The 10,926-nt window shown below is 43.7% G+C and overlaps 1 protein-coding gene across 1 annotated transcript in view; it reads right to left on the bottom strand.

Moving 5' to 3' along the window:
• Positions 1–4,065: 4,065 nt before the first annotated feature.
• Positions 4,066–10,926, bottom strand: part of LOC126188135 (collagen alpha-1(III) chain-like) — a 212,571-nt gene continuing 205,710 nt past the window's right edge. Inside the window, exon 8 of the mRNA XM_049929626.1 lies at positions 4,066–6,538. Coding sequence (XP_049785583.1) covers positions 6,115–6,538 — 424 coding nt within the window. The 3' untranslated portion in view covers positions 4,066–6,114. The remainder of the gene's footprint in view (positions 6,539–10,926) is intronic.

Here is a 10,926-nt window from a genome sequence, read left to right as displayed (position 1 = left end):
TAGTCCATCAACAAAGGAGGTGGCTTACAAAACACTCGTTCGACCTATACTTGAGTATTGCTCATCAGTGTGGGATCCGTACCAGATCGGGTTGACGGAGGAGATAGAGAAGATCCAAAGAAGAGCGGCGCGTTTCGTCACAGGGTTATTTGGTAACCGTGATAGCGTTACGGAGATGTTTAACAAACTCAAGTGGCAGACTCTGCAAGAGAGGCGCTCTGCATCGCGGTGTAGCTTGCTCGCCAGGTTTCGAGAGGGTGCATTTCTGGATGAGGTATCGAATATATTGCTTCCCCCTACTTATACCTCCCGAGGAGATCACGAATGTAAAATTAGAGAGATTAGAGCGCGCACAGAGGCTTTCAGACAGTCGTTCTTCCCGCGAACCATACGCGACTGGAACAGGAAAGGGAGATAATGACAGTGGCACGTAAAGTGCCCTCCGCCACACACCGTTGGGTGGCTTGCGGAGTATAAATGTAGATGTAGATGTAGAACTTGTGGATAGTATGCCATGACGAATATAGAACTGCATCAATGCAAGAGGACGTGCTACTGGGTATTAGAGGTACCAATGTGTACAGCAGTCTGAACCACCACCTCTGAAGGTCTCGCTGAATGTTAGTGCAACATGCAATACGTGGTTTTCATTAGCAATAAAAAGGGCGGAAATGATGTTTATGTTGATCTCTATTTCAATTTTCTGTACAGGTTCCGGAACTCTCGGAACCGAGGTGATGCAAAACTTTTTTTGGTGTGTGTAAATCAGCGCAAACTGATTAATACATACTGCTGGAAAAAATGCAACACTCAAGGACGGCGTTCAATGGCACCAGGGTATAAATATGCATACTGAGGGATTGTAGTGTTAGTGGTTCATTTGACACGGTCATTAGCGATCATATGACACTCAGGAGGTCTATCTGTACACTCTGCGTTTTGACTCTAAAGGCAGTAACTGTTCTGAGTTTAGAGGCAAACAGTGTTTGCAGCACTGATTCTATGGTTCAGTCATGCCCCACCGATGAGTACATACTCCTGTTGACCAGCTTCAGTTATCTAAAAGGTGTCACGTTGCGTGCATGCGGGAAGCTGGATGGACGTATCGATAGACTGACGCACGTGTTGGACACTATGTATCGCTGGTGTGACGCTTCTTTCAACAAAGGTCTGTGGAACTTCCACCGCACCTGTAGACCACTTCTGGACGTCATGATCGATGCGTGTGCGAGCAGCGGTCACCTACCGAACATCATCCAGGGGGCGAAATCCGGGCACTTGTTGCAAGTGCTGTGTCATCAGGGACCACTGGCAAGCGCCTGTTTGCAGCAGGATTAAGGTCGCTTGTGCCTCTGGCCAGGCTGCTAATGTCACCATGACACCTCCAAGCATTGTTATTCTGGTGTCGAAAGAATTGACCGGAAACTGGACTAGCGGTCTGTTGTCTTCAGTGATGAGAGTAGGTTCTGTCTGATACGGATGATGGACATACACGAGTATGGCGTAGACCTGATAAAAGCCTATTCCGGACTGCATTCGCCCTTGACACGTATGTCCCATCCCACGCTTCATGTTGTGGGGAGCCATCAGTTACAACTCGCGCTCACATTTGGTGTTACTACAGGGTAAAGTAGCCAGTGGCCGCCACACTGCATAAGCTGTTATCCTGGTGCTGCATTTATTTCTTCGACATGGAGATGATGTGCATTTTCAGCAGGATAATGCATGTGCACATACAACTGCTGCGACGCAACGTGCTCTTCGTGCTGTACAACAACTGCCGTGGCCAACAAGATCATCAGATCTCTCGCAAATTATACACGAAGGGGCACGATGACGCGGGAACTTACTCATTCCCCGGGGCAAGCAAGAACCATAGCTGAAATGCAACAAAAGGCGTAAGACGCTTGCTTGGGGCAGTCTATGGCAAGATGCCATTCGTCTCTTTATGAGAGAATATGCAGCTGTCTTGCAACCAGAGGGGAGTACACAGTGTAGTGATGCGACTGTTTTGGCACCCTTTATTGTGACATCTGTGTTTCGCTTGGTCTGAATTTGTTACCATATACTTCTACAGTGATTAACTATCTCTCACCTCACTTACCAATAAAACCACCTTGTCCTCGAGGCCGTTGCATTTTTGCGGGAGTGTACAAGTAATTCCCATAACAATCAGTAGAGTACATTAGCACCGGACTCGTATCTGGGAGACAGCGTTTCAAAACCTGGTTTGGTCATCCAGATTTCGGTGTTCCCTGATCTCCCTAAATCGCTTAAGGCAAACTCTGGGACGTTTCTGATAATTTTTTGTTTTAAGGGCATTAGGCCATGGTCCAATGCATATTTATCTGAACAACGTTGCGTCTTTCAATCCTGGAGACGTTATCAGAGGCATTGGAAGACAAAACATTAGGCAGATAAATATGCCTTGGACCATGGACTGACGCCTGTGAAACAAAAATCACCAAAAACACAAATGCCGATCTTGACAGCCTGCATTATATGATTATATGCTGGGATGGTTCCTTTAAAAGAGTTCGATCGTACTTTTCCTTCCTTCCGTTTTTCCTTTTCATCTTTGGGTATCACATGCTGCCGACAGCTATCCTTGTGGGAGCAACTTATTGGCCTACAGACTCAGAGGAACGCTATCTAGAAACAACGCGACGAACTTGAAACGAGCACAATAGCAAAAGCTTCCAGAACCATTTTATAATACGAGTGTTTTGTTCTAATACGAAGGTACTTTTTGCGTATTGAAGAGCTGACGTACGAGTGGTAGCCGACCTGTGAAGTCACTAGTAGTGACGCTCAACGGGATGGCTGAATGGAAAATGCATTCACGTTCGCTGCCATCAGCCAACACGCCGAGTGTCAGCTTGCATTCACTTCACATGTCGTCTACCGTACGTGCATTAGTTCTCCCATAAATAAAAATTACCTTTCTATTAGCACGAAACACTCGTATCACAAAATGATTCTGGAGACTTTTGCTATTGTGCTGTTTAGACTGCATGTAAAACACAGGGTCACATTGTCTCTCTCGATACAGTCATCGGACGCATTTTCTCTAGTGTTTGGGCAGATATTTGCAAGTTCGTTTTTGCAATGCAGAGATGGAGTCGGACCAAGCAAATACCGCTCGCGTTATGTTTCATGCGACGCCCGTTCTCAACGAAAAGCGTCGGTTTGTTTGCCGTTACAAACGAAATGATTTTTAGAGCGGAATTTTGTGTGTCAATTCGATACAGCGGTCTCAAATTAGTCTAGTGCAACATTCGGTTTAGCGATATGTGTTAACGGGAACTGTAAACCAGAAGGTTAACAGTAACTACTCCAGTAATACTGAGAAATGCTGCTGCATTGCGGTAGCAGTCAAAGCGAACCACAGCGGCACACGATTCCCTGATTCGCTGCTGGGGCACTGATTACTCTTAGCGTTTTAATATTCCTCTTCATACATACCGCCAAACGAATATCGCACTAGACTAACAAACAGATGCTTGTTGCTGACACTGGGCTTTGCGTGAGAGATATGAGGAGCAGTGTTTGTTTGGCCTGTCTCTAGCTACACACTGCGAAAATGAAATTGCAAATACCTCTCGAAAGACCAGAGAAAATGCCCCTGACAACTCTTGGTTGATACATCCGGTATAAGATTCACTGTACAAATAGTTTTTTGTCTAGCTGGTGTTCAAGGTTGCTGGAAATTAACCACACTGGCCTAGTATTTTCGTGCCACATCGTGCATCTAATAGTCCATTACTGCGCAGGAACAGTTATGTTCCCTCCCTATAGGCTTAACTTGGTAGCGACGTGTAACTAAGTTACTGAAAATTTGCAGCCAAAAATTCTATTGTAAGTGTTCGAAGGTATTAAATGGCACAATCAATAACCTTACCTTCAATGAATCCAGAGAAGTGCTATTGTTTCCATGTCTTTCTTGCATTTACAAATATGTACAGCTACAGTCACAACATAAAAGAAGGTAGAGACAGTCGAAATATTTGGATTCTCTATACTAATGAAACTGCCAACAGCTGACAAATAAATACAGAACAATGGTAATGTTAATGTACAGTTTATTTATTTACCTTAAATCCTGAAGCAATCCATGAGATTTATTGGTAACATCATATAGTTTTGGTTTAGTTATAATTCACAACATTAGACAAAATACTGCTTATTCATTACAAAACTGTGGACTGTTTGACATTTTAGCGTCTAATCGATGTCACAAGTGTATTTCACTGCTTTATGCTATATACATTTGGCAGAATTATAAATCACAGGACACTTAAAATTCTCTACTATAAATAACGCAAAGTGGCGCAAGTGTACGTTAGTGAGAGACTGGTACAAAACTCACTGCACTGAATTATGTGGCAGTACTGAGTTCATAGTAAACAGACAGTAACGTAGTTTAATATAAAAATGTACATTAACTACATTTCTATTCTATGTCAACTAAACTTTTATAAAAATGTTCGTTGTTTTTCCTCTAGCTTTTATTGTGTGATGGACACAGAGGACGCTAGTCAGTATGATAATAACACAAACTAGTAACATGATTTCTTCCAACAATTCGAAGCGGAATCACAGATGACAGCACATATTTTATGAGATGGTCGGCTGCGTATTGCTATCAAATAAGCGTGCTTACCGTCTGGCTCTTTACGGATTAGTAAATTATGCAGATGAATGTTCCACGATCAGAGTAAAATTTAGTAACAGAAATTTAGTGCTGCTCCGTAATGAGCTCGCACACGCACGAGACATTGGGCAGGGACATGTGCCACTCTGTATTCCCATTTATGAGTATTAAATATAAAATTAGAAAAAAAGCATATTCTACTTTTTGTAGATATGCTCTGCGCTGTTGCATGATGAAACAAAAGAGACGTGGAAGGAGATGGTATTTGCCGGAGACTGATTTTTCACTTTTAAAGATGAATGCCGTGCAGGAAGTTGTGACGTTAATATGATGATACAATGTTTCGAAAAGCAAATATCACGAGTTAATCAAAATGGAGATCAGTTAAATATTCAAGTGCAAAAAGCTTTCTTATAGAAACTTTCAATGATCGCATGCGTACAGGATGAAAAACGAACATAAAAAGAATAATGGAGCACCTAAATAATGAGATCCAGTTGGCATGTAACGATGTGAATCAGAAAAAGGAGACACTGCAATTAGACAAACGAAGAAATTAGTAGCTTACGGTCCATCTGAATGTGCTGCACATTCTGGAACGTAGCACTAGTTAAGAAACGTTCAGAGAATCAGGCAAAAATAAAAAGAAGTGTAAGAGTTGTGGGCAGAAAAATCGATCTCTACGACACTTTTCAATGCGCTCGAGATAAAAATGATGACAAGCGAATGTAAATGAAGGGGGTGCACTACTGCAACGAAAAATGCGATCTGCTGAGATCATTGTATGAAGATGACATGTAAGATGTGGATGCATGTAGGTAAAATGTAGAGGGAGTACCCTAGAAAGCTATTGTGCATAAGAAAATGATAAGAACTGTGTTCGACGAAGACTGCGTCATAAATGTGACATCTTAAGTCTAAGAAGAAAAATGTAAAAAAACAGAATCACGAAAGGTGACTACAAGCGTCAAAAGTAACGTCGTACAACGATTAACGAGAAGTTCAATTCGTAATTGAATGTTTAAGAGTTGAAAGGTAGTCAGATAACGTAAACAAGATGAAAAAAAAAGTAAATTTATTCGGTACCGATAAGGTAGTTATCGTTTCCTGAACCGTGTGCTTAGTGAATTGTTTAGTGTGGACACTATTGAACTTAACGGAGAATTCGTACTGAATATTCTGTTACATGTCCCAGATAGCAAAAATGAGATCATATACTTGTTTCTAAAGTATCAGTTAAGATGAAAGCGTCCGTATTATTTTTATACATTTTTTCCTATAGCGCAGATGTTTCTCCGACTGGTGCTACAGTTCAGCTAATGCAGTTACGTAATAGATTTGTAAGCACTGTTTGAGTATTGCGAGAACTAGTATGAAATAAGAGACAGGGAACAGTACAAAAGTAGAATCTCGAAAGACCCATATCTGGAGCTGCGTTCAGTGGACGGCGGAGCAGGTGTCTAGCAGCAGCACGGCGTGCCGTCTGGGTTGGTGGGCGGGTTGGGCTTGCAGATCTTGGTGCGGCCGTTGGAGCCGTAGACGACGTTGCAGGAGAAGGTGAAGTAGCCGCACGTGGAGGACTTGGAGTAGTAGGTGTGGGTGTACTTGCCGCCGGAGGCCGCGGGCTGCCCCGCGCGCCCCCTGGAGGCGGCGCCGCCGCCCCCGCCGCCGGCCGGCGCCAGCTGTCCCGCCACGCTGTTGGTGACGGTCACGAAGCTGTCCGGCACGGCGTCACCGGAGCGCACGCGGGGCCGCAGCACGCGCACCGTCTGCGTCTGCGACCGACCGCCCCCGGAGGCGGAGGCGCGCGTCGAGTCGCCCGCCTGCGACGTCGCGCCGGACCCGGAAGTGACGCGGCCTCTGAAGCCCGCCGGGATCACGTACCTGTTGGCAGGTGCACCGCTTACAGCAGGGGCGGGCAGGAACTAACAGGTGTTCTGCGTGCACACAGGGGCAAGCTGGCCACCCGCTTATCTCCCCTCCCCACCATACCCTCTGTCCGCTCCTTCCTCTGCAATGCGTTTTGTTTCCTAGCTTGCTTTATTGAATGTAGGAACAAGATTAGTAGTAGTAGTGCTTGAAATATATCGTGGTTTGAAAGAGTACCTATTACCTAAGATACATTTTATTTAATTATCACAGGTGGAGTGGAACAAAATTTCTACATACAGACAAACGCAAGCAGTTACTTAATTTTTCATCACTGATGTTTGCTCTTAACCGACACTTACTAATTCAGCAAATGGTTTTCCAGCTCTCGCTATATTAAGCTCGTACCGCTGGGCTATTATTGTTGTCGTCCTGAAAAATTGAAAACGGTGCTCCATAAAATGTTAAATCAGTTACATGAGAGACATGACGAAAGGAAGTCGCAGATCTCTCGTGACCACAGCAACTACGACAGATTCATCTAGTGTCGTCAGATCGCTCTTCTTAAGCTCAGTCAATTTCCCCATCCGCTCAGAATCCGACAATAAATTGTACTCGTCCTTGTGAAATTTGTTATGATGGCCTTCAATACTTAACTTCCGCTGACCAGCGAGAATACTGCCACATGTTAAACATTTTGAATTTTCACGTTTTTGCACAAAGAAAAAATGATTCTCCCATTACTTTTTAAAAGGTAGCAAATCTCCACTTGTCCGTTTCCTTGTTTCACTCTGCATTTTCCGGTTCTTGAAATACAACGTTGACTACGTAGTGGTCGCTACGCATCAACGTCCGCAGCTTAGCCTAGTACTACACTGCCGCAACCTGCCGGCTGTCGTCACTGTCCCGTTTGACGATTGCACGCGAGCAGCACACGTGCAGCGCTGTGCGCTCATGAGCCGCGTGCAACGTTTGCCCGCCCCTGGCTTACAGGGTGGTCGCGAGCTCCTGCCTCTACATCTATACCTGTACCCCACAAGCCACCTTAAGCCGTCGGCACACGGACCGTGCTGTCGAACGTTAACGTTGAGCGTGCCAAGTTCAATGTGCCGCTGAACGCTCCCCGTCGGCACACGGACCGTGCATCCGAACGTTGAGCGTTGAGCGTGCCAACTTTCTGACGTCATACCGTGGAACAGCACGTTCGGGAGTCTTTCCGAACGTGCGGAGCTATATCTGGCATGTCAGATATTCTGAGCGTTGACCAATCAGATGGCACAACGCTACCTACGTCACACGCACGCCGTCTCCCTTCAGTACAGAGTTGTGAAGAGCCATATTGGCATTCATTTCAAGCCTATATGTACATATGCCGTTTCTGAGCACCAACAAATTGAGAATCACTGGAAAACCCGTTGTTAACTGTGTGATTCGTTCCAATAAAATAATTAGAAACATCATATTCGTGGCCAAAGAACTATTGTAACTTGCGCATTATGAGGGTATGCTATTTGAAGGCAGCGACACACTGAAGATCCTCCCAAAACGCATGGCTCTTGGTACAATTTGTTATAATTAAATTTCAATTAGTAACATATGTACGATTAAGGTTTTCAGCAAGGGGTAACATAATATGGTTAGATGCTAGACGTGTGTTGTTGGTTTAGCGTAATGAGTGGCGTCACTGTCAAGTATTGAGTTGTTTGTTGGGGCAGTGGTTAGCGTATTGACACTTCCAATTTTTCCCCCTAACATTCGCGTTTTTATTACGTTCTGATACTTTATTATTAGTTTAATATAAGTATATACTATAATATTTGATGTTATGTAAATACAAGTTCACCTTTTTTTGAGGGGTAACATTGTTCGATTGGTTTAATCTCTCAGGACAGCTGGCGCTACTTGTGTAAAGCTATTTTGCTCCTTTTTCTTTTACGCTTCGTAATTCACATGTTGCAAAGATTCTGGTACTGGGTAGGAACAGTGATCAAGTAAGACTGACCTTTGGGTTGTACTAAAATGTGGGAATGATGAAATAATGTTTATCTTATGCGGAGAAGTGTTCCAAATTTGTACCACACTGTTTGTAATGGAACTTATATAAGCCTCTGTCCTTATTGATTGGACAGGGTACTTTCCTTTTCGTGGACGATGGAGGAAATGTGCGTTTTAATAGAGCTAACGTGGGAATTTTACGCGCCCGTTGAGTAAACAGTGTGATTTACGAACTAGAACAATTCCTCAACTGCCGCTGGAGTGCGTTGCTATCGCGTATACCACGTTGCGGTCCACGTACCATATGCACAAGTCGCATCGTTCCTGAGCGCTCAGCAGCACGTTGAACTTGGCACGCTCAACGTTAACGTTCGACAGCACGGTCCGTGTGCCGACGGCTTAAGCCGTCGGCACACGGCACGTTGATTGTGCCAAGTTCAACTTGCTGCTGAACGCCCAGGAATGATGCGACTCGTGCATACGGTACGTGGGCCTCAACGTGGTATACGCGATCGCAACGCACTCCAGCGGCAGTTGAGGGATGTTTCTAGTTCGTAAACCACACTGTTTACTCAACGGGCGCGCGTAAAATTTCCACGTTAGCTCTATTAAAACGCACATTTCCTCCGTCGCCCACGAAAAGGAAAGTACCACGTCCAATCAGTAAGGACAGAGACATATAATAGTTCCATTACAAACAGTGCGGTACAAATTTGGAACACTTCTCCGCATAAGATAAACATTATTTCATCATTCCCACATTTTAGTAAAACCACAAGGTCAGTCTTACTTGATCACTGTTCCTACCCAGTAGCAGCATCTATGCAACGCGTGAATTACGAAGCGTAAAAGAAAAAGGAGCAAAATAGCTTTACACAAGTAGCGCAAGGTGTCCCGTAGATCAAGCCAATCGAACAATGTCACCCCTCAAAAAAAGGTGAACTTGTATTTACATAACATCAAATATTATAGTCTATACTTATATTAAACTAATAATAAAGGATCAGAACCTAATAAAAACGCGAATGTTAGGAAAAAAATTGGTTGTGTCAGGACGCGAACCACCGCCCCAACCAAAAAAAAAAAAAAAAAAAAAAAAAGAAACTCAACACAGGACAGTGAAGCTATTCATTACGCTAAACCAAAATCACACCTTTCGTTGCAAATCATAGTATCTTACCACTTGCTAAAAACCTTAATCGCAAATATGTTACTAACTGACATTTAATTATAACAAATTGTACTAAGAACAATGCGTTTTCGGTGGATCTTCAGTGTGTTGCTGCCTTCAAATAGCCTACTCTCATTATAAGCTAGTTACAATAATTCTTTTGCCACGAATATGATGTTTCTCATTATTTTATTGGTACAAATCACACAGTTAACAATGGGTTTTGCAGTGATTCTCAATTTTCTGGTGCTCGGAACGGTATATATATATACATATAGGCTTGAAATGAATGCCAATATGGCGCCTCACAACTCTTTACTGAAGGGAGACGGCGTGCCTGTGACGTAGGTGGCGTTGCGCCATCTCATTGGTCAATGCTCAGACGCACGCTCATAATATCTGACATGCCAGATATTGCTCTGCATGTTCGGAAAGACTCCCGAACGTGCTATTCCACGCCATGACGTCAGAAAGTTGGCACGCTCAACGCTCAACGTTCGGATGCACGGTCCGTGTGCCGATGGCTTTACGGTGTGTGGCGAAGGGTACTCTGTGTATCATTGTCGCTCCTCCCCTTTTCTGTTCCAGACGCGAATGCTTCGCGCTGTATTGGAACCGGCCAATACCACTCGTCAGGTGACGTTAGTAGCACACGATACTCGAAGTATTGGACCTTGCGATATTCGAAGTTTAGGACTTCACGATACAGAAGACATTTTTTCTGGAAATATACTAATTCTCTGTTTTTTTCTCCTAACAAATTCTCTTGTCTACGTAAAAACGTAAAAAACACCTTTTAATTAAAATGTTAACTAAAACAAAATGGCTATGAGCACTATGGGACTTAACATCTATGGTCATTAGTCCCCTAGAACTTAGAACTACTTAAACCTAACTAACCTAAGGACATCACACAACACCCAGCCATCACGAGGCAGAGAGAATCCCTAACCCCGCCAGGAATCGAACCCGGGAACCCGGGCGCGGGAAGCGAGAACGCTACCGCACGACCACGAGCTGCGGGCTTAACTAAAACATTTGCTCATTTATTTCTTACCTTTAAATGTCAAGTACGTCAATAATGATTATCGATAATGTTACTTATTTCACATTTAAATCTGAAGAAGTGACATAAAAATCGAAATATAACATAAACTTTGAAAACTCTTGTAAATGCAACTACGAAAATCGTTGTATCGCATTATTATCTTTGAACCTGCGTGTGTCACAGCTTTTT

The sequence above is a fragment of the Schistocerca cancellata genome, chromosome 5 (assembly GCF_023864275.1).
Source record: "Schistocerca cancellata isolate TAMUIC-IGC-003103 chromosome 5, iqSchCanc2.1, whole genome shotgun sequence".
NCBI lineage: Eukaryota > Metazoa > Arthropoda > Insecta > Orthoptera > Acrididae > Schistocerca > Schistocerca cancellata.
This window is presented reverse-complemented; position numbering and strand designations above follow the sequence as displayed.